At 34.5% G+C, this 24866-nt stretch overlaps 1 protein-coding gene across 2 annotated transcripts in view; it reads left to right on the forward strand.

Annotated features, from left to right (window-relative positions):
- The window catches only part of MYOF (myoferlin), a 72879-nt gene that overhangs the window by 21964 nt on the left and 26049 nt on the right, over nucleotides 1-24866 (forward strand). For both annotated transcript variants that reach the window (XM_086751893.1, XM_086751892.1), the window contains exons 6-27: nucleotides 361-521; nucleotides 1002-1130; nucleotides 2517-2579; nucleotides 2692-2742; nucleotides 4308-4338; nucleotides 4807-4922; nucleotides 5959-6085; nucleotides 7356-7459; nucleotides 8397-8465; nucleotides 8584-8627; nucleotides 9027-9109; nucleotides 11440-11478; nucleotides 13980-14104; nucleotides 14560-14676; nucleotides 15042-15219; nucleotides 16065-16189; nucleotides 16708-16814; nucleotides 19019-19211; nucleotides 20237-20392; nucleotides 21416-21547; nucleotides 22767-22930; nucleotides 24697-24811. In XM_086751893.1, the coding sequence (XP_086608019.1) occupies nucleotides 361-521; nucleotides 1002-1130; nucleotides 2517-2579; nucleotides 2692-2742; nucleotides 4308-4338; nucleotides 4807-4922; nucleotides 5959-6085; nucleotides 7356-7459; nucleotides 8397-8465; nucleotides 8584-8627; nucleotides 9027-9109; nucleotides 11440-11478; nucleotides 13980-14104; nucleotides 14560-14676; nucleotides 15042-15219; nucleotides 16065-16189; nucleotides 16708-16814; nucleotides 19019-19211; nucleotides 20237-20392; nucleotides 21416-21547; nucleotides 22767-22930; nucleotides 24697-24811 (2429 nt within the window). The remainder of the gene's footprint in view (nucleotides 1-360; nucleotides 522-1001; nucleotides 1131-2516; nucleotides 2580-2691; nucleotides 2743-4307; nucleotides 4339-4806; nucleotides 4923-5958; nucleotides 6086-7355; nucleotides 7460-8396; nucleotides 8466-8583; nucleotides 8628-9026; nucleotides 9110-11439; nucleotides 11479-13979; nucleotides 14105-14559; nucleotides 14677-15041; nucleotides 15220-16064; nucleotides 16190-16707; nucleotides 16815-19018; nucleotides 19212-20236; nucleotides 20393-21415; nucleotides 21548-22766; nucleotides 22931-24696; nucleotides 24812-24866) is intronic.

Genomic DNA, 24866 nt, shown 5'->3' on the forward strand with positions numbered 1-24866 from the left:
GTAATCACTTCTGGTGTATTGTGAACCAGTCTGGTAACAATTAGAGTTAAACTGTACTTTGCTAAAAGTTCAATTGGTTGGTTCAGAAAAGTGTATGGGAATTTTATTAGATACATCCTGAAGAGGCACAGATCTACAGTTAGTTTGGTTAAGATATAAATTTGTTCCTAAGCAGGCTAAAATGACTGGATTTCAAAAGGAGTTGGAAGCATGTGGTTAGCAAAAAAAAATTGTTGAAATGAGATAATAATACCATTTTAGTGGAACTCTTGGATATCAGACTATTACTCCTGTACCTTTAACATCAAACTGTACTATTTATTTATTAATAATTGCACTGGGGGTTTTTTACCATATGAGATGGAGAAGATGATGGAGGTTATGAGGATGTCTTGGATGGTCCAGTTGGTGGTATCACACCAACAGTTTCAAGTGGCACAAAGGAAGCCCAGCTAGCTAAACGCATCACCAAAGGAAAGAAAACACGAAGAATCCTTTCCAACAAACCACAAGATTTCCAGGTAATAGATTTATTCAGTATAGCATGTTCCCTTTTTCTGCCTGGAATGAAATTGCTCCTTTCACATAGCTTGAGCATAATTTAATGTCAGATTGTGCAAATCTAATGCACTGCAGAGACAATTAGCCTTGTTTTTTGAAAGTCTGTATTTCAAAAGTATTCTTCAAATTTGCCTGTTACAGAGATGTCCAATTTTGTACAGTTCTGACTGAAATCTCGATGAACCATATTTGTTGTATAGTTGTATGGATTTCAAACTACAATACCAGTTTTAAAAATAAGTGGTAAAAGCAAGTAAAAAAAAAAAATTTACTGAAATAATTATCCCCAACTTCTCTTGTAAAATTCAAGTAATTCTGACAGCTACTTCAGATGTTCGCCAGCTTTTGGTGGTATAGTAAGAAAAGAAACTGTTGTCATCAGGATGATTGATAATATACGGAAATATATTAGTATAAATATTTGATTTCTTTTTTTTCAGATTCGTGTTAGAGTCATTGAAGGTCGTCAGCTGCCTGGAAATAACATAAAACCAGTAGTCAAAGTTCATGTTTGTGGTCAGACACACCGAACAAGAATCAAAAGAGGAAGCAACCCATATTTTGATGAAGTGAGTGGTATAAGAACACTGTAGCTAAAATGCTGATGCTATCAAGTGTAAAAAAGTAGTTATTACAGCTTTCGTTACGATCAATGAATAAGAATTTTCTAATATTTAAGGATAATTATGGCTAATATGCATTTTGCAGTTCCCAGTCCCTTTCTTTATGTATTCACATCACTAAACATATCTATTGCTGGCAACCTTAGCAGAAAAAGCTATCTAGAAGGAAGTAAAACTTCACCTGAGACATATGGAACATGTTCTTTCATACGGTTGGCCATGTGACATAATAATGACTTTGCATGGTTGTGTGCAGTTTATAAAATCACAGAAAAAATAATTAGGAATCATTGTAGACATGCGTGGTGTATGCAGACAAGCTTTCTGTACAATGCTTTGGGTCAGTAAGACTGCCACGCAGAATCTGGAAACATCATTACCTTGCTACCCATGATTTGTAAAAGCACAACTAGATGTCTTTGCCCAGACAGGGATCTGTACATCAAACACACTGAAATGCAGGAGAGAATTCAAAGCCATATAAGGGACACAAAAATGATCCCATGTCTGGAAGACTAATGTTGCAAAGCTCAAGCTTAATAGAGAGAACGCTGAGGGATAGCTCTCATTATCTATACATGTGCAGAAAATTTAGACAATTTTGGAACTGGGTGGCAAGCATGTTTAACACATGCAGGCAAAACCAAGGAAGTTATAAAACTCTGAGACTTGAATTAAGCTGTGGGTAGCAGTCAAGATTTATGAAGCAGTGGTAAAAAACCAGGGAAGGGAGAAAGCCAGTTGCACCTTGTCTTGAATCGATTTCTAGGCATTCTCAGTATCCAGACTAGGCTAAAAATGCAATAGGAGGGACCATGTTTATGTACCCTTCCCTTTTGCTGGATGAAGTACTGACTGGAGTATAGCTGGGGTCAAAGACCAAACTTAGCGAGGCATATACTATTAATAAATTGTAGCCCTAAACAAGATGTTTTTGACAGCTACAACAGAGATGGCTAGACTAGGATTGAATGTTCTGGAAAATGAACAACCTTTATAATTCCCAAAGTTGTTCTTCTGATGAAAGTGTGAAGTGCAGAGTGAGGAGCAAGGGCAGTGCAGAAAGTTTGCAATACAGCTATGCCTACTGCATTCATTCAAATGGAAGTTGTGACTTTCTTTTTTCTATTTTGTGCTAAGTTTATTTACTAAATTTAGTTTTTTATTGTTTGCTAAATTATCGTATAATGTGTCCAGCAAGGAGGCAGGGTAAAAGCATTGTAGCAGGCATACTTCATAAGCCTCTTAAAATAATGTTTTTGCATTTTCTTTTCAGACAATTATGTGTTGGTCATTTTGAGACAGGTTTTTTATTTGTTTTTACCTTAACAGATATTTTTCTACAATGTCCACATGACTCCATTAGAGTTGCTTGATGAAACAGTTAGCATTCGGGTAAGAGAAAATGCTGAATGTCCAAAAGGCTGCTGGATGCATGTGTCATTGTCTGGCCATTTCACTATGATGATTAGAAACATTCCTGTTTCATGCTTGTCTGTCTTTTTAGGTGTATGATTCTTATTCTCTACGAGCAGACTGTCTAATGGGAGAATTTAAGGTGGGTATGAAACAAGTTACATGACTAAATTAAATAAAATTTTAAGTACTTGGTGTATATGTTTAAATTTATACTACTTCAGCATGGGACCAAAGCATTACCTGATGGTGTCTTGCTTCTCATGCTAGAGACCATTTGCTCAAAGCACTAGTAAACAGCTTTCTTATTTGAGTAGATTATTATTAAAGAAAATTGTATGTTTTATATACCAAGTTCTCTAACTTGCATCCAACAGAAAAATATATTTACCAAAAGGTAATTTTTTTCCTCAAAAGGTATCAGGGTGATTATTTGGTATGAGGTAGGGTTTGAAGAGATAATTTTTTTAGGTAGCTAATAGACAGAATAGTGATATGTATGGCAGCATGAAGATAACATTCATAAGTGATACAGAATGCTGTTCCTTTAGTCAGAAGTTTAATTAGAAGAGATGGTAGAAAAGTCCCTTAGTTAAAGTAATTTCTGTAATTCTGATTATATTAGTGAGATTGTCTTTATTTGTATTTGTTATGGTCAATACTGGGAGGTAGACATCTGCTTGTTGAAGGTATACCTAAAGCAACGCAGACAAAGAATTCACATAACAATTGTAGTGACTACTGGGATCCCCTATTATAACATTTCCAATATCAGGGTTGGCTGTATTTTCTGTTTGCTTATTTTGTACTGCATAAATTCAGTAGGTCTCTAGACCAGCTTGTCACAAAAATGTGCAAATGTGGAAGAGTGATCTTTTCTAAATGAAACAATTTTTGCCACAAAGCTGGTTGCTTTTGCTTCTCACTGCTCATCATCTATGTAATTTCTGGTGATTAACAGTGGTATATTGCTCTGTGGAGGACTGATCGTTCACTAAGCAGCATGTCGTTCAGATGCTTTCAGTTCCTGCAGGCACTGATTCCAGGAGAAAACCCCAAGTGTACTTCTCTCTAGAAAATCAGCCTTTCAGACTTTACCTGCAAGGAATACTAGCCTCAGTTGCCATGAGCAAATATACTTACATTCCCAAACATGTTTGAAATCTGACACAATGAATACAGTTGTGGTATATGTGCAGTCTTGTCCAGAATTGACACGGTGGGAGGAAAAATTGCCCATCATCTTCATAAAAGAAAAAATAAATTATTTGTTAAAAAAACAAGCTTCATTTCTGGAACTGAAGGATGAGATGTTAATCAGGAAATAGAACCAAAAGAGTTCTGAAAAGCCTGTCTGAACATAAAAAAGTGGGGGCACATAGGGAATGTTCCCTATGAAGCAGTAAGCTAGCCCCATCTTCTGTCTCTGATAAATAAAAAAGCCGGGAATCTGAGGAAAGAAGAAAGTATAGTTCAAATACATCTTTTCTTGCATTTTCTTATTGGCTGCTGTATCCATTCAAAATCCCTCTTTTTTCAATGTAAGGCATTTTCTCTTTCTTCTCCCAAGAATGTGCTGAGTAAGCTTTCTTTTGTTTGTGACAAGAGAACAATGTAGTAGTACTCATGAAAAACTTGAGGGGAAGTGTCCTAGCATTTTTCTGTTTTAATATTTCTTCAGAGTAAAGCCTTTGATCTTTATTTCAGATTGACATTGGCTATGTTTATGACGAGCCTGGTAAGTAACAGTTACTTCAGAGCTTCTTTCCTAGCTTGAAACTTCAAACATTTCATTAAATTTCTAAAGTAAAAGAAGAAAGTTAACGGAAAGTGATTTGAGATTGCTGCTTCAAGTATTAACTTTTAAAAATCCAACAATATAGAACTCCTTTCAGTGATTTCATGATGAAGTACAAGCACCTAAAATTTGGATATTAGTTTTGGCATCAAAGACATAAAACATGAAAAATAATGCAAAATTATTTTATAATTATGTCCCTGAATTAGTATGCCACAACATTTTAACAACACTAGATTTCTTGTTTTTGAATGACACTACTGAGACCTGTCTAGGACAGAATAATTTTTTCAAATAATTAGTTTTAGGATAAGACATGCTTTTGGAACAATTTACTTTGATTTTATGATTTCTGCCATTTTGTAATGGATATTACTGGGGGTGATGGTGATGTTTGTTTTATTTTAGGCCATGCTGTCATGAGAAAATGGCTTTTGCTGAATGATCCTGAAGATACAAATTCGGGAGCTAAAGGCTATATGAAAGTCAGCATGTTTGTCCTGGGAACTGGAGATGAGCCACCAGTAAGTTTCATTTAAATGTTTTTCTTCCCCTCCCCATCCCACAGATATTTATCTGTAGTAGAGATGTGTTAGCCTCATGTTTTATGCAAGCAAATACATAATTCTGCTTAGCATAGCTTATCAGGCTGAGCAACATATCGATACCAGTTCCAGGACTTAGTCAGGAACGTTTCCACTACTATATAATGTAGACAAGCCCATAGAGAAACCCCGGTACCAGAAAGCTCCAAATATTTGCCAGGTGAAAATCAGACACATCAATAATTACAAGTTAGGCACAAGTAATTTGATGTATATGAAAGCAATAGGTAGTTTTAATAATCCAGTCCTTACCTGTCAAGGTAAAAACAGGCCCTCTTTTCTGTGTGATGTTTTTCTCACTTGACCATTGTCTGTAGTTAAGGTGCTGCTATTCTTGCTACCTGAGATTTTTGCGTACTACTATTCCTCCTTAGTTAAATATAATATGTTCCCCAGAACCATGGAAGATCTTCTTGTTCCATATTAACTCTTCCTTTCTGCTGTCCTCATGATTCTTGAAGTCACAAGGATATGTCTAGTTATCTGTGGTGAAATTTTTTATTTCCTATTTATTTTTAAAGGATGAAGAAGTTAAGTTCTGGTAAATTATATCAGAGTTGTATGCATTTTCTAATTGCAGTAAGATGCCTTACCACAATACTAATCTTGAGATGAATATGAAAATTGCATGAAGTTGGCATTGTATGAGAGCCAAAATCATTATCATCTGATTATGATGATTTTGAAAGTATGATGATAATAAGCTCCTGCAATTGAGTACTTTAAAGATAAAAATGAAGGTAAATTAGTTTACATAGAATTGATTTTTATGGCTTGATAATTAGATAAAATCTTATTCTTTGTAATGAAACTGAGAGCAGTCTTCTATCTGAAAAGTATTGTGGGCACCAGTTTAACTGATCACCTTAGAATCATAGATTCTCATTCTTATGAGATGTTATCTCATTCACCTTCTTACATACCAGGTATTATGTACCACTGTATCTCCCAACAGGTTGAAAAAAGGGAAAGAGATAATGAAAGTGATGATGTGGAGAGCAATCTGTTATTACCTGCTGGAATTGCGCTTCGATGGGTCACTTTCGTTCTCAAAATCTACAGAGCTGAGGACATTCCGCAAAGTATGTAGCTTCTTACTACTAGTCCATTGGAGTATTTGATTACCATTAGAAATATTTGTTAGCTGTTTAGAAACATTCCTTGAACATAAAAGATTGTAAGCGTTTTACATTGTTACTTGAGCCAGTAATTCTGTGATGGCTAAAGTAGCCCATTTCCAGTCCTTTCATAATGCTCAGTAAATCTACCTAATTCTTGTAATGGATTATTTAATGCGTTACCCATTAGATTAGTAATGTTCTTCTGTTGCTGAGTGGGCCACACAGCTTCTGGTAGTGGAAAAGGGTCATCTTCATTAGCCCTTCTCCAATCACCCAAGTTACATGTGAGTAACTAACATTCAGGTACAGTTGATCTGCAGATAAGCTGGATGTCCTGTGCATGTCTAGCTCAACTATCCAGTGCATGTGTCAACTCGCTGTTGTATCCCCATCGCTGCCCACTTGCAAGAGGTTATCAGACAGCTGGTTTCTTGCAGCCCTCTTTTCCAAGACCATTTAGATCCTAGTAGATAAGTAGTACTGCTGATGGCCCCCGGCATCTTCCTCTTTCCAGCAATCCATTAATTCTTATTCATAGATGCTCATAGCTGCAGCTATTTTGCAATGAGGGAAAGGCCACAGGACTGCTGAAATCAGTCAGCTGCTGCTGCGGTGGCCAAGGCAGTCTGTATCACCAGCAGACTGCTCCTGAGTAGCCCCAGGGAAGAAGTAACTAGGAACTGGCTGTATCCCAGAAAGCTGCATGCAGTTTGTGGGCTGTAAGTTCAGAACCATAAACTTAAATAAACAGCCTTGGAGGGCAGGGGAGCTTGTAAGCAGTTTGAATTTAATTTGTTTAGTGAGATTTTACTTGCGTCAACCCTATATTGCTGAGACAAGGCTATTTCTCTCATTATATGCTACATGTGTTTTCTGATAGAATATAGGTGGCATTTTATCCCTTCTTAGCATATTTCTCACCTATATCTGTGACAACAAATGACAATGTCTACAGGTACACGCACAATGTTTTTCAAATATAACTGTGCCTCTAAATTCAGAAGTACATGAGCACTCCGTATGAGGTTTCAAAAATTTATATTCTTGAAATTGCTCCTAAGTGTAAATTCTCCATTTTTACCAGGTTAGACTTTACCCTACTTAGGTCTGTAAGCTGGTTGATTTCAGTGGGATTGCTATGCACAATTTATTATTTAGGCTGAATAAATAAATAAAATAAATTCATAATTAAAAAGCATAAACCTTAATTTCTTCTTTGATGCCTCTCCAGTGGATGATGCTTTTGCACAGACTGTCAAGGAAATATTTGGAGGAGAAGCAGACAAGAAAAACCTGGTAGATCCATTTGTAGAAGTTTCTTTTGCTGGCAAAAAGGTAATTTAGTAAATATCTGAGTCTTTCCATTATAATCATAGTCCTGTGAACAGATTTCATATGCCAATATAAATTTTTAAATTTACTGAAATTATGGAAATAAAAAAGCATTAGCTCTAAAGTTCACTTCATAAAATAAGGACAAACTACAAGGTACAGTAGAATGGGTGTAAAGCTGATGACTAATAAAAGGAATGTGTGACTAAATGCTAGGAACTGATGCATGCCAGATTGCTTGCCTACCTATTGTTCCTGACTGCTTTTTGTAACAGATGGTATAGATCTTTCTGGACAGGTTAACAGCATTTGTACATTTTATTACTAATGCATTCTGTAGAATACCAAATTTGAGCTGAATCACAATTGAATAATATATGTTTATCACGAGCCCATCTTTTTTTTTTCCTAAGAAAAATGTCAGTCCTTTATTATGATGTATAGTCAGGTTGCCACGCCCAGTCAACGTAAAGAATCTTCAATAGACATGACTAGCAAATAAAATAGGCTTTCCCATAGAGTATATTCTTCATCTACTCTAAAATCTGCATAAAGCAAGCTGGAATCAAGTAATTCCTTTGTCTTGTTTCTGTGCTGTGATAAGAGATCAGTACCAGTGTGAAAGCACATTAAATTGTAGCTAGTGGAAATAACAAGCTTTTTTCCTGTAAGGTAACTCCAGTCTTGGGTTTAAACGGTGTTTCAAAATTTTCTTTTCCCTCCAATAGTCATTAATGTTGCATATGCATATTGATTTAGCAGTATTTACCAATTGAAAACTAATGCCTCATTGCAGAATAAACCACTCAGGATTTACCATTAATGACTATCCCGCATCTTACCAAACAGAATATGATTTGTCCTAGATCATAGCTAGTATATGGTTTTTCTTCTGTTTTATCTTTGATGTGCTGTATAGCTGATTTCATGTTTTTTGCAGGTTTGCACAAATATAATTGAGAAAAATGCTAATCCAGAGTGGAATCAAATTATTTATCTTCAAATCAAGGTCAGATTTTTTTTTTCTTGTTTCTGTAGAAAACTACCATCCTTTTGGAACTCAGAGCATTAACATTAGAGAGGTGAAATAAGTAATGGATTATTTTCTTTTAACAACTTTTTTTCAGTTTCCCTCGATGTGTGAGAAAATAAAACTCGCAGTTGTTGACTGGTGAGTTACAACTTTTAATCAAAGTACTAGACAAGGTAAATTATATTAAGTGAAGAAAAGTCTGTTTCTATAGATGTTAGGTGTTTTTACAGTCTATGAGACTATTTAAACAAGTGTTTAAATACCTTCCTTTATAGTTTATTTACAAGACTCGATTAGTGTAACATTAGGAGTATTGTGCAGTGAGCACTCAGAACTATCACTGTCAGGTGACTTCTTCATGATACAGCCCACTTTTCTATCTAGCCATTACTATCTGTGTTAGTAATACTAAAATATTCCAGGTGATAGAAAATGTGTAGGCACCATCTTGGAGTGCACTTAGTCACTGGTAGCTAGCTTCTGTGTAGAATGACCAGCATTATATTTAAATAAAATCTTTCTTTTTTCTTTTTATAGGGATCGTCTTACAAAAAACGATGTAGTAGGAACAACATATTTAAGTCTCTCAAAAATTGCTTCTTCTGGAGGAGAAGTTGAAGGTAATAGATTGAGCAGTATGTAACTTACTGTCTTCTCTTGTGTTATGAGGAATAGCAATCAGTGTTCTAAGAAAGTATATTTTCCTATAGTTTCTCAATTCTGTGGCAACAAGGTTATCTGTTTCTGGAGTTTTCAAAGCAATGCTCCTAGAAAACATACTGTAGGACTTCTCAAATTAAAGTATTAAAATCTTAATGTTTAAACCACATCGTCCTGGAAACAGCAGTAATTAATTCAAAATTCAGTGATCTGTTATATATATATATAAAGTTAATATTAGAAAAAAGTTATATATGAATATATATATTTATAAAGTTATATATAAAGATAATTTTGTGAGTACTTTCCCAAATTCAGAAAACTATGTGATATCACAATCTATCATGAGTAAGATATGCAAATTTACTAAGATACTTAATAAGACATTTCACTTAGAAACAATCTGAAGTCACTGTTTCAGAATCACCACTTCACAGGGCACTAGTAGACGAGACTTCTTTAGCCACCTTATAAGCACGTCTGTTCTTTCTCTGGGGAGAGAACCTAAAAGCTGGGGAATGTTCCTGAGTAAACTTCCTTAGCAGTTAGCCTACAGGAATTATCTAGAACGACCTGCTCATTTCCTACATACTACCAGACTGCTTTCAGATGCTGAGGGAACTTGGATCAGCCTCTGTTCTGATCAGTAGCTTTCTGGAAATGGGCACTGCATCTCATTGCACGAGTGCTCCACATTACTGCTTAGTAACCCTTATTTTAGTAGCTTCAATGAATGAATATTTTAATTGCAGTGCTATAATTGCAGACAATTAACTTATGTGATTCAATCAGTATAGGTGACTGGATTATGTCATTTTATGTAATTTCATAAAATCTAAAAAAAACCACGCTAATTAACTGCAAGAAAACAACTTTAGTATAGGCAGGATATGAAGTTCATAACATGTTGTCCCCATTGGACAATACCTTTGTAGTAACACATTTCTTTACAAGATTATAAGAAACATTTTTTGTACCAAGATTTTGGGAAATATTACAAAGAAATCCTGCTACGTTTATATTCTAATATAATATTGTGATTATTGATTATTTCTTTTTGATCTATATCTGTAATCTCTTCTTTTTATAGCAAGATCTTTCATACAATTGAGCCAGCTCCATGACAAGTATTCTTTGTTAATTTGCCACAAAAAATGTTTTATCTTTTTAAAGAACATAGTATCTCATATTAGTTGTCCATACAGAATTGTAAAGTTCATGGCTAAACAGGCTTAACATTTATCTGACTGTACGCTAGGTTGAAGGACCTTGGTTAAAAAGCATTTCCACCATTGCTACAATAAGAATCTACATTACTATTTTTTCTGTTGTGTTTAAGAAATCTATATATGTACTTGTTGTCTGAGACAGACCTATTTGTCTTTTTGTCCTTAAGTTGGTAGCTATGTCAGGAGTTTAAAAACAAAGTTAGTGGCTCCAATCCTGTAGTGACTTGAGCAAGTATTTATCTTACTGGATGGAACTGTGTTTTCAGTCACATAACTTCAAGCTTATAACTCAGTCCTCTTCGAAGTACTGCTGTTGAAGTAAGATTTTTTGCAAACATTCTTTTCATATATCCTACACACAACTAGGGGGGAAAGAAAAGGGTTACAGAAAAAGGCAATGGGAAATCAAAGACAGAAGGGCTGGGCTGTTGGGGAAAATTCAGCTCTGGTGAGGTCACTTGTACTACCCACCTAAGTGTGTAACTTGAACTGCTGCTGAGTCACAGCTCGTTTATACTTCAAACGCTGTCACCTAGTAACTGAGAAAATCTTATTTAGAATCTCTCTCTACTGAGGCACTGACATTGGAATAGCCATTTCCATGTAAAATCACAAATTATCTTACCTTGAGGTCAATGCCATGCCTGAAACCTGCTCAGGCTTCTAACGGATTGAGAAACTGAACTAGTCTATAGTCTTCAGTAAATGAAGATATCTTGATGGGCCCTGAAATGTTGTGGTTTTCTTAAATGTTCTTAAGATTTTAAAATAAAATTTTATTTTGTGGGGAGGAGGACTCTACAAAGCTGAAACAGAAGCATCAAAACAATATACTTTGACAGGTACATGCTTTTTTTTTTTTTTTTTTCCCTCCATTGGAATTTGTACAGGAAGAGTAATACCTTAATATTTTTATCAGGAAGTAAAATTCTAGCCCACATGAACTTTATTTTTTTCTCAGGACTTCAACTTTATTTTAAAAGCAGATTGCTTTGTGACGTATTTGTTTTTAAAATACTATTGTCATTTGTCATGTAACTTCTTCTCTTTTCATAATATAGACTTTTCATCTTCGGGAACAGGGGCTTCATCATATGAAGGTTTATATCTTCATCTGTTACTGATTTTGCTTTCCATTGCCCAAACTGAGAAGTATTGCCTAAGAAAACCCATCATCTTAAAAAATATTTTTAATAATTACTTGTCTAAAAGACTTCATAATTATGTTTAAAGAGTATCAAACATAACTAACTGTATAAAACAGTTTTGGCACTGGAACTGGTTTGAAAATATTTCTGTTTGGCTGGTGCTTCAAGCTGTGTTTTAGAGTTGAGCATGCAGTTGCTTCAGTTATAAAGTGCTCTAACAATGGCTTGCGATTTTAAACTTAACTATGAGATTGCAACTATATTTGCGGCTGCAGAGCCCTGCAGAAGTAAATAACTGGCTAAAATAATTAGTGGCTGTTTTGCTTATGCTTAGCTAGCTATATAAAGAAAGTCTGAAAAATGAAATCTGATTCTGTTAAAGCCTGGAGAGATGGCTTTTTACATAACTGTCTAGGTTAACATCCAGTTTTGAAAGATTTTGTGGTAAATATTTATATAGTGAGAAATAAATACAATTGGAGTGCAGTTGAAAGGTAACAAACATTCACACAAATACTTCATTTACTATCTTTTTTTCTTAATAAAGTAATATTAAGTTAAAGGCTGAAATAATTTTTCAGAATTGCTTTCTGTAATATGTTATCATCAGCCTTCTAAATGGAAATAATTGAATTATAAATATAAACAAGTACAAAAAAAATATACTTTTTATTCCATATCTGGGAGGGGTTTTTTATTTGGTTGGGTTTTTTTGTTTGTTTTTAAATCTATATTCTGTTTAATTTATTACCATCAGTAAGTAGTGAATGTATTAGTTCAGCACAGATCTGTACCTTAAGGCTAGTCGTACTGAGATCTGATGGGAGCAGTGTTTGAATTTTTTGAAAACTGGACAGTATTCCAACAAGAGTCTGAATTCTTTTTAATTCAAGTTGTGATCTGTTTCTGATTCAGATGTAAGGATGTGAAAGTATCCAAATGCAAAATAGAGCACTGCAAATCTTTTATTTTATATTTTGCAGATTTTATGTGACTTTCTGTTGACAGGAAATTATATCAAGACATCACATTCATTTTTATTATCCATTTGTGTCACTCAGTAGTCACAATGGGAAAGTCATACAAGGTGTAAACTTTTATTTTCACGTTCTTATTTCAGCCATTATTTCCTGTGATAAATGCCCCCTTCTGTGTGCTGCAGATCACTCTAAGTGATATCTTCTGTGAGGATTAGAACCTGATTCTCATCTTTTTTATACCACAATCATTTGTTCAGACAAAAGCTAGCATACAAGAAGGAAAATAATATAGAATCTTTCCTGTTCGCTCAAAACTATGCAGTATTTTTCTGCATGTGTTGCTTACTTTGTTCCAGTTCTCCTTGCACTACTTATCAAATGCATCAATCAATAGCCTTGGCATGTGTTTGATTGTTGCTGAAAGAACAATTAACTCCCTTAAGTATGGATTTTAATTTGCTCTAAAAAGAGCTTTTTCAAACCTCATTCATCTAATAAATTTGCAAGGCATGAATGCAAACCCAAAAGATAACGGTAGTAGTACAACTAAGGCTTCCCTATATATATTTTTCTGCTAAAAATCAGAACACTGTTCAAAAATAGAAATTTATAACAGTAAGCATTAGCAATGGAAATACTTTTTCAAATTCTTAGATGTTTTAAATATCTGAAAATAAATAATAGCTTTGGTGTGCAGTATCCTAGCTGAGCTATTAAAACTGAAAAAAATATTTAAATCCTTATTAATTTTTTTAAACTAGATTAAGACATTAGAAAATTTTCATTAGTCATGGAATAAGAATAGCATACAAATTATTGTCATCTGAATCAACTGAGAATTAACTGAGTTTGCAGACTTCGTCTTGTATGAATTTTAGCTTACTGCAAAGGGATTTTGTGAGAAACAAGGTACTGTAGCTGTTACGATTAGACTTTGCAGTAGTCCTGTTATACCCTGAAGTATAATCACAGAAAAATTATATTAAAATTCAGAACAATAGGATTAAATATGGTAAACAGTAGGGTTTTCTTCCGCTATGGTGTGTATCGTTTTTTGTAGTTGTTTAGCTAGAACAATGGCCTGTGCATTTAAATGAATGCAAATATTGTTTTACTCGGTTTCATTTATTTCTAGAAAATATGTTTTCTGTTAACATAAGCGTTTATTACTCTTTCACATAAATGAAAACCCTGATACTTGGAGTGGGGTAGAAGTTCTGTTTATTATGTGGGGTTTTTACTGCATGCAGTAGTATCTAGTAAGTACTATACCATGAAAGAGAGGGTTAGGAACAAGTACAGTCACTGGTGCAATTACTGTAAATTCCAGAGAATGAAGTGTTCTTACTTTACTAATAACTAATACCTGACTAATATCTAACATTTGTTCTACTGGTTTTGATAGTAATGTTAATTGTTTTTCTGGCTCTAAATGATAATTAACAATGATATAATGGTAATGTTTTCTGTTAGTAAACACTGGAGAAACTGAAGTTGGCTTTTTACCAACATTTGGGCCTTGTTACCTAAACTTCTATGGAAGTCCAAGAGAATACACTGGATTCCCAGACCCATATGATGAATTAAACTTCGGAAAGGTCAGTTTGGAATAAAAGAAATAACCCCAATGGATTTTAATCAATGAATGAATTCATTTTATAGGGTTTCTGTTTCACATTACACTCCCTTTGGTGTTTCTTTTTCAAGAATATTTTGTATTTATGATTAATAAGGAAATATTTTCCATTCTTATCTGTTTTCATTTTAAAGGTGGTTTTGAAGAAGCGGCAGTGTTTTTGATCATTTTCATGTTCTGTATCTCTGCATGCATTTGTATTTCTTATTTCCTTGTTTTCATAAATATATGTATTTTCAGTTCTAGTTTTAATGAAAGCCAACTGCTTTATTTCATTTGATCAGATATGTAAATCCATGCCTCTGCAGAAGTTTTGAGGATGCTTCAGTGAAGCCAGAATCATGTACACCTAAAGAAAGAGTGTGCTACTTTATGAGAAATATATAAAATTGGATTCAATGTGTGATTATGTTACAGGGAGAAGGAGTTGCTTATAGAGGGAGAATTCTGGTTGAACTATCTACAATACTTGAAAGCAAACCTGTTAATAAAAAGTTAGAGATGATTCCTAATGATGACGTACTGGTGGTTGAGGTAAATCCATGTTTTATTGTCAGTGTTGATAATGGAGATGTGCCTTGGCTGCTTATTTCTGGAGAATGATATAACTTACTAAAATGGAAACAATTGAGTTAAATCTCAGAATTAAGAGAGGTTGTTATTGATGGTGTGGCTACAAAAATGTCATACCCTGATAGCATGAAATGTTAATTTGAAACATTTTAGTAATCTCAAATATAGTAATCTATTATACACACATTACATCTTTTTGATTGCTTCTCAGAAACTAGTAAAAATGTTTAAGTTATTATTTCCATTAAGAAATTGCTATTGTTTTCTATAATTGTGGATCCTCTTTTACAAATATTGAAATACGACTAAAAAGATTCTTCTTGTAGAAATACCAGCGCAGACGGAAGTTTTGCTTGGCTGCTGTGTTTCATTCTGCTACCATGCTGCAAGACACTGGTGAGCCTATCCAGTTTGAAGTTAGCATAGGTAACTATGGCAACAAGTTTGATACCACCTGTAAACCTTTGGCATCAACAACTCAGTACAGTCGTGCTGTTTTTGATGGTAAGGATGGTGCTGGTATGGGGATAAAATAATGTAAAATTCTCTTTTCAAGGTGCTATTTTATAGCTTTTGAATGACAGCCCTCACTGCACTAAAAACTTATTGAAAACGTGACAGAAAAGAACACGTGGCTCTTCACAGCTTTCAAGATGAAGTTACATTTATGGAATACATGCTACAAAGCCTACTGAGGTTATTAAAGAAATTTTCACAGAATTCAGTGAAATCTTTTGACCATGTACTACTATATGTGCACAGGAAAATTGGAAAGAAAAAAAAATAATATACAAGTGTCTAAAACTAGGAATTAAATAGGGAAAATACCTTTTGCACATTCTGATTAAGAATAAAACAAAAACTTGTTTTTAAATCAGGTATCTAGCAGCCTAGGAGAAAACAACCTAGCTAGATCACAGGAAAATATATTTTGACCTTATCTTTTATTTTAATAACTGCAAACAGTAGGAGTTCTTTTTTTCTATGTAATCAGAAGTAATGAAGAAATCAAGTTTACTTTGGAAAATAATTATTTTAATATTTTATTTCAGAGATACACTTATATTAATGTGCTATCTACATTGGTAAGTTATGGGAAAGAATAATGAGGATGTTAACAGATAATTTATTGAAAAAAATCCATTGAATTTTGAAACAATTTGAAGTAAAAGTTTACCATCCAACAGATGCTACAGTGACTGAAAAATACAAATGCTTTGATAAGTTTGGTCTAGCTTGTATGTTCTTAAATGTAGTACATAAGTGAAATAAATATAGCAACTTGTGCAGTGTACAGTATGTATTCCTGCCATGAATTCTAACTCTAACGTACAAATGTTTCATACCAGGTAATTATTATTACTACTTGCCATGGGCAAACACAAAGCCAGTTGTAACGCTGACTTCCTTTTGGGAGGACATAAGTCATAGATTAGACCCTGTGAATGTAATCCTAAACATGGCTGAAAGACTGGTAAGACACTTAAGATCTTTCTTTTGCTGATACACTTCTCATTTTTACTTTTTTTTTCATTTAGAGGTGTAATAAAAAAGTGAGATTTTGAGCAAATTACGGAACAGTTTGCTGACACTTTTCTTTCCTTTTTTCCTATTCAAAATTAAACATGGCTCAGAGTAACAAATGGTACTGCTAATCATACATCTGTATTCTGGCAACGTTCAAGATATTCTTGCTTGAATATGCAGGGAATTCCAAGAAGGAAGAATCCTTGCTGTTGATTAGGGGCATGTTAAGTCTATAGAACTGTTATTTGCTTTGGAAGTTAGGTCCAATATCATATATTCTTAAGCACAGTGAGAAAGAACATAGGAATAGTCCTGTTAAATATGAATCAAGTTTCAACATCTGAGTCTTTTTTGATATGGTCTGTATAGATAGAAATAAATAAGATTAAAGTCTTGAAACATATATTGACCATAAACTACAGTGGAAGTTTCTAAGTGCAAATGCTTTTCTTTTAAATTCCTCAGCAATCCAACTTAGCCACCTTAAAATCAGGAATGCAGGCTAAAATTTCTGAAAACCAATTAGCTGAGATGTGGTTGAAGCTGATTGATGAACTTACAGAAGACATGAGGTAAAAGTACCTTTTTTATCTCTTACGTTATCATTCTAGGTCTGCTCAGAATCTTTGCTATTGACTTTACTAAGTCAGAAAATAAATTCTAAGGACTATAAAACTGATTACCCCTATGAATTGACCTGCAAACTGGAATTCCAAAAGTCTTTGAAAGTAGTAAAACCGCATGGACATTTCCAATGAAGTAATCCATCTAGTTTCGTAATTCTCCTTTACCTTAGTCACTGATGGTAGTAAAACAGTATCTCTTGAAAAAATCTAAGGCAGGACTGTTGTGAAAATATGAAATTGGGGATCTCTGCTGCTTTTCTACCATATTGTCTTGTTTAGAATTCCTCATGTACGTTTGCTTAGCCATGTTTCAATGTTGTTTCTGAAACTGAAGAGGGGAGAAATTCTGTGATTTACTGGTAAGCCCAGAATAAAAAATTTAAAGGCTATTTAGAGCTTAGGATCATAAAGATGGTATTTTTGAATAAGCCTTTAGTCAACATGTCTGTTGACAGAGAAGGCAATAGGAGTCAGCACTTAAGGTTTTGAGGGAGAATAAATTCTAAATAGAGAGGAATGAATTATATGAGAAAGAGACATTAACAAGAGCATTGAGGTGCGGAGAGACACTTGAAAAACATTAAACAAGTGGGTGATGAAACAGTACAGGAAAAGGAAAGGGAAAATGAGAGAACAGTTATTATCCGTTAAAGGAAATAACAGAGAACATGAAATGAGAGAAAAAAATCATCAAGCTCTAGAGCCAATATAAAAGTGAACAGAGGAAAAAGCAAACAGTGGAGACCAGTATATACTAGCAAAGAATTATATGATAGAAAGCTTAAGTCAAAGTATAAATGAGTAACTTTGTAGAATACCTGCTGTGATCTGGAAGAAAGCAGAGAGAACTGACATACTTCAGGAAAGCAAAATGTGAAGGGCAAGCCATCTGCCATTTAGCCATCTAGTGAGTGTAGGAACTTCAAGTTTTCTATCAGATATGTTAGCCCATCCTCCTAACACACATCTGCACTGTTATTAATTCAGTCCATTATTTTATAAAATACCTCATGACTCAGAAATTATGGAGCAATAGCACCTAGATATATCAACCAAATGAGCTTTCTGTTGTTCTAGGATATAATGCACTTTCAGGGTTTTTTTCAGCAAACTCATGGAAGCTGTGTCAAAGACATAATCCCCCTGTGCTGAATTCACAGAACAATTTTCCTTGCCATGCTAAAGTTTAAATGAGTTAGGAGTTTGAGAGAGTCTTCAGTGCACAATTAAAACTAAAATGAGGTGAATTTCTGGAAGTTCTATTCTGGTACATTTCATTCACGTGTAAGTACTTGCACCCAGGGCAGGCAGCACTTGCATTCAGAGTAGTAGAACAAACTATGGTGGAAGGCACAATAGTCAGTATAAAGGTTTTGCAGAATCAAAGCCCTTAAAAGTACATGGTTTGTCATTAAAAATAGGTCAGAGAAGAGTCAGTCTTTTCAAACTTGGCAGTGTCTTTGGAAATTTTTTTTTCTTGAAGTATCATATTAAGGAGCTCTTAATGAACTCTGTTAAAGGGATATAGTCTTTGGTCTTTGAAAAGCTGCCTTTTCCTCAAACCTCCACCAGCTCAAAAAAGCTAATTTCTACTGGGCTCTACAGCGATGCTATAGGATTTCTTGGTTCCACTGAATAGTTACTCTGCCCTCTGGTGACTCCGAAGTTCTGTGTCATGGATTTGTTTTAGAGTTCTTTGATGTTTTCATGCCAGAGGGTTAGATTATTTATAAGCACAAGCCATATTTGTATATTGAGTTGATGAGAATTTACAGTTTCCAGTGAAGGAAAGGAACTTAATCTTGGTCTGAAGGCAGTGATTTCATCTTTGAGATGTACCTTCTGAGACAATAATTTTCTAATTTGAATATATAGGGAAATTAATTTTTCTTGGTTTAGTTAACAGCAATTACATTACAGCATACACCTCGAGCTATTGTACGTGGGTGCTTGTTAAGTAAGCACAGCATTTCTCTTGCTTACTGTAAACACTGTGGAAATCTCTGCAGAAATAGATGCTATAGCACTGTTCTGGTGGTTTTCAATCACAGAAAATAATAGCACTCTATCTGTTGCCACTATATGCATTTAGTATGTGGCTAAATAAAATCCACTTAGCTTATTAACAATAATAAATATTCTCTTTTCAGTAAACCATTTCCCCTCATAGAAGGCAAATCTAATATTACAGTCCTTGACACTCAGATAGAAAAACTGCGCCTCAAGTCTCTCAAACAGATTGGAGAAGCAGCAGCAAGGATGAGAAATGAAGCTACTGATGTGAAAGCCACTCTGACAGAAATTGAGGATTGGTTGGATAAATTACTGCAACTGAGTGAAGAGGTTAGTACTACACAATACCAGTGATTCAGTTAGTTTAGAAATAACAGTCTAACACAAACTGGTGTAATGTTCATTGCTGATCAAGCAGTATCCACTCTCCTTAGAATAATAATTTTAGATGCTGTGAAAGTAAACAGGTTCCCCTCCGTAATCAAGATTAATTTAAATATAATGTTCTAGTGTGTTAGCCCTCTTCACTGAGAACATGTGTTGGGAAATAACCACTCTGTGGTTTGTAAATAGACTCTATTCTGTTTAAAGTGACAGATTTTGACCTTTCCTTTCTTCCAGAATTGCAAGTCACACTGCTGGTTCAGGGACTACAGAATATATGTTGGACCTCCACAGCTTGTTAGCCATAGTAATCAACTTCTAACAGAGTTAGATCTGTTTGTTTCTGTGATTTTTAAATTTTCAGCAACATCTTAACTTCTCATCTTTGTTATCTCATAGCTGGTTTTTACAACATTGTAGAAATTTTTTTTTTCACTTCTGCTTTGAAAAGTTACGGATTTAAAAAAAAAAAAGAAGTTTGGCAGATTTGCAGCTAGCATGCAAAGGTGTGTGCAAAGCTGCAAAAAGTTAGTAGGTTGTTTTTGTCTTCTGCTAAAAGTCTTATGGTGATCTACCCTTAAAGTGGAAGCATTGCAAGCACTTAAATAAGTGGCAGGTCAATCCAAAGCATTAGAATATGGGATCAGTCACTATAGTCACCGTAAAGATACAAAACGTCTCTAGAAAAATTTGCAAAATATACAGGAACTGGTTTTTTTTAAAATAAAACTTATTTGCTTTCCGCCAATCTCAATGGTATTTTTAATGATCATTTCAGAATGATATATTGCGTTACTTGCAAAGTAAAACAATTTCCTCTATTTATCCTAAATTCATGTTAATTATAGATTCTAAGGGGTAAATCCTTTGACATAAATCCCAATTGATGCTTCTGTTGTTTAAGCATTAAATGAATTTAATATTCTATTAATTACCATTCTTAACAACTTCTTCCCACAAACAATCCACAGCCACAAAACAGTATGCCTGATGTAATCATATGGATGATTCGAGGGGAGAAAAGACTGGCTTATGCTCGTGTTCCTGCACACCAAGTGCTGTATTCCACAACGAGCCCCGAATCATCTGGTAAATACTGTGGAAAGACCCAAACAATCTTCTTAAAGGTACTTTTTTTTTTGCTTTCCCCTTAAAAAGTAATTAACTCCCTAAACTACGATGCCTTCTGACATGAGCATGAAACATGCAAACAAGCTACGAGCGGAGGACTCAGGATAGATGAAAAACCAACTGCATATAGCTTCTTCAAAATATCGCAGAAATTGTAATGTAAAGTTCATCATAAGCCAATTAGAACCACACCAGCCCCTAACTCTGAGGCTTTTCTGAAAGATTTCAGAATTGTGATAGGACTTTTAAAGTGTTACTAGGGTTGGTGTTTTGGGGTTTGACATAAATGGAGACTTTCAAAGGGAATATTTAGTATAAGTCAGAGAAGTTCCAAAAACCTATTCAAAGTTTTGGATTATTTTCTGCATGTAATATAGAGCATGTCTACACCCAGAAGTTCCCTAATATGTCTCTCTGCATTGGGTCTTACTCTTGAATGGGAATGCCTTTCTCCATTTAAGTTTATGTTGTCTTTAATTGGAATAAACTTAACCAGAAAAAGGGCAATCTGACTGTAGAACAGTAGCAGTTACAGAGTTTGTCAGTGTACTAGTAGTTATATTGATTAATGCTTCAATGCAGACAAGCCTTATCTTCACAGTTTTATGCAAGCCCCCTTTACTGTGCATGTTGTGATGCACTGCTTCTACGTTTAGTGAGCCATTCTGACTAACCTCTGCATTTCCAGAGTCTCCTGACAAGAAACGCTAACATCAACACTGAAGTTTTAAGTTATTGTCACAATTAAAAACTCATTGCTGAGGAAAACTCGGGAGAGAATATACAGGAACGGGGATGATATTAGTGGTGTTGTGTTTAGTTTTTATGTGCCCTAGGCAGGTAGAATGTTTCCCTCCTGAACTATTTATCACTGGCTTTTGATGAAATGCAGTACAGGAAGAGAGAAATAAATCATGTATTATTACTCATATCTCTATATGAGATATGTGTATGTTTTACTGAAAGCTACAATACTTGCATAATATAACAAAGAATAACTTTTTTTGTTCATGTGCCAGTACCCACAAGACAAGACGAAAGATGTCAAAATGCCCGTGGAGTTGCGAATTAATATTTGGCTTGGGCTCAGTGCAGTTGAAAAGAAGTTTAACAACTTTGCAGAGGGAACGTTCAGTGTTTTTGCAGAAATGGTATGTCCATCATTGCTTTCTTACTTTAAACTTGGATGTGAGTGTTAGGAATTCAATGAAATTGGAGCTCTTTTGAATTTTTTTTTTTTTGTATGCTGGGCAGAAAGGGAGAGTAGTATTTATTATACTGAGACAAGTAGACCCCATTCAAGGCAATTAATGATCAAGTCCATTGTGCCTACCAGATGAACTTCGGCAGACCAGATTCTGAACTGGTTAATCGGGTAAAAATCTGGCTAACTCCAGTGATTTCAAAGACACTTATTTTAGATTTTTATCTGTGTAATTAAGATTGGGATCTAGACCATTATGTTTTGGCATGTGAATAACTCTTTTATTTTAATTACTTCTTCACTTTTACAAATGATACTTGAATACAAGTGGTTTTGCTTAATAATGGTTCTTTTGTAGCAGTAGCAAATTTACTCTTACAGGAAAAACTGGTCAAAACCAGTAGATTTTGCTGACAAAAGGCTATAATACGGTAACATTTCAATGGTGAGAATTAAAGCATTTAGAATGAAAATGCCTGAAATAGTCCCACAGCATATAATAGAGATTTTGAATTTTAATGGTAAGTGGCAGGTGTCTTTTTATATGCCACATCACCTAATGGTGCATATAATCTAATATCAGTATAATAGCCAATGGAACAGAGGCTTGTGTCACCATTGCACCTATGCTTAAATACTTAGTAGTGCTGTAGTAAGTTACTTAAAATAGTCAATGGATGTTCAAAGCCATTATTTAAGTATAGAGTTTAGTATGCTATTGAATATCTCTTTTTATTTGCTCTTCATACAACAATCGAATAATTTTACAGGAATAAGAGCAGAAAATTCCAGACCATCATAACTTACAAATAGTGCATCATGTGTTTAGGGAACAGAAGAAACTTGTTTGAATAATGTAATGGCATTTTATTTAACAGTGTTTTAATTTGGAGGAAGTTTGACTGTAGTTGTAGAGAGGCATTAAATTATGAAGATAGTTTAGTTTAGCAGTGGAATATTGTTTACCAGGCAGCATAGAAGAAAATGAAAGAAAGAAATTAATGATGCCACTGCAGAGTAATGTGGGAAGGGAGTACATAATTTCAGAGAAAGGAAACGTATCGTAGAACTGTAGCAGTTAGATAAGTATGTTCTTTTTTTTCCACTCTTAAAAGCTTTTTATTATTTCTAAATTACTGATTTTTTTTTTCTTTCTTCTCAAATAGTATGAAAATCAGGCTCTTCTTTTTGGAAAGTGGGGTACCTCAGGACTTGTTGGTCGCCACAAGTTTTCCGATGTCACAGGAAAAATCAAACTGAAAAGAGAATATTTTCTACCCCCAAAGGGATGGGAATGGGAAGGAGAATGGATGGTTGATCCTGAAAGAAGGTCAGATTTTTTTAATTTTATGCAGGCAGAATAAAGCAGTTTAATCTCAGAGTGCAGAGCAAAACCTCCTCTCTGTGTTCTTGGCTGAGAAAGAGATTTTAAGCTGAACTTTCTAGGACGGCAAAAGCCAGCCAGTAGTCAAAGCTAGTGACTAACATTAAAATAAACATTACTTTTTTTAAAAAAGTAAAACATAAAACTGAAAGATTGCATCCATTTTCTAGGAACTAGCTTACGCTTTAGAAGGCCCCATGTGATGATGGGCGGGTGTATTGCTTATATTGTCTATCTCAATGCCTAACCTTTCAAAAAGGGATAATAATAGTTTTCCTTTCCTAGAAAGCTACTGTGAGGATCACTTGTTTCTATGTGAGGTTCTCAGAACCTGCTGTGATGGTTTCAGACAAGACCATTAGATAGGTAGATCTTCCATAGATAGAAACTTAACTCTGACACTCAGTATAAATCTGCATTTCATGTTGTATCAACACCCTTACAGTATTTGCATACAGTGGATTTTTTGGTGTGTTTATTTCACTAAATATTGAGAGGTTCCATTGCCCTCGTTAAACAACTGTCACGGGTTATTTCTCAAACTGACTCGAGGCAGGGATTGTTTTCAGAGCCCAAGGTTGTGGTGCCATATGACAATTCTTCCCCTGGTGGACCTCATTGATGAGGTGTCAATCCTCCCCCAGCTCTAGCAGGTTCATTCTTGCTCTGTCAGAGGTTTTCAACTCCTGAGTTGTGCCAGTTCAGCTATTTGTGGCGCCACACTTTAAACCAGACTGGGTAAATTATTTCTTTCATAAACAAAAGCCAGCATGAGAAAGAGGTTATTTTCCTTTTTCTTAAAAGAAAAGGTTCAGCACATTTAAAATTCTTATGTTCTGATAGTAAAAAAATACAGGACTGTTGCTATAGAAAAACTATGCAGGAAAAATATGTGCTATTATTTGATCCTTTTAAAAATAGTATCAGTTTATGGGTATGGATTTATTTTCCTATTGAATTAATAATGTTATTTCAATGAATAATCTGACCTGAAAAAAATGAATAACAGACACGGAGATATTCTCTCAGATAATGGAAAAAAACCCTACTGTTAAAATGCATAAACATATTTATGTTTTGCATCTGCTTTTATTGGAAGATGATCTGCATGGCTTTATTTGACCAGTAGATGGCATTTTAGAACCTACTTTAGTGCTTTCTGAATCACAGTTAATCACAAGTGGAAATCAAGGCTATTTTGTCTGATTTAATGTTCTCTCATTTCTTTTACTTCAAGTTAGAAAAATACCAGCCAACTGATTACTTGACTTGTCAACAACATAAAGGGGAACAAAATTAAGCATATTGTCAAATTTTAGTGCATAGCTAGATACATAAAAATTAAAGGTGCATATAACTGTCATACGCAGTCTGGGTTTTTCTACACTTAAATATATAATTATTTTTTTTTTCCAAGAGGAAGTGCTGAAAGCATATATTGAATAACACAGCAGTTAAAACACTCCTGCTAGTCATTCATTCTTATAAGTAATTTTCCTCCTATTGCTTACTAGTAGGAAGACATGCTAAGGAAACATGTAGCCTTTATATAGATAAGGGCTATGCTGTACTTTATTAATAAATAGAACTTCACAAAGATGGACAATCCAGAATTCCAGCACATGTGCACATTCTGTACATTGTTTCTATGTATTCTCTGTAGCTAACTGAAATACATTTGGTTTAGTATTGTATTTGCTTTGGACTTGCAGTTTGCTGACTGAAGCAGATGCCGGTCATACTGAGTTTACTGATGAAGTATATGAAAATGAGAGTCGCTATCCTGGAGGGGAATGGAAAGCAGCTGAAGAGAGTTACACAGATGTGGTGAGACTTATGTCTTTCACTGGATAAGTAAAGGTTTAAGAGGAGTTCTAGGATC

The sequence above is a fragment of the Chlamydotis macqueenii genome, chromosome 7 (assembly GCF_036417535.1).
Source record: "Chlamydotis macqueenii isolate bChlMac1 chromosome 7, bChlMac1.mat, whole genome shotgun sequence".
NCBI lineage: Eukaryota > Metazoa > Chordata > Aves > Otidiformes > Otididae > Chlamydotis > Chlamydotis macqueenii.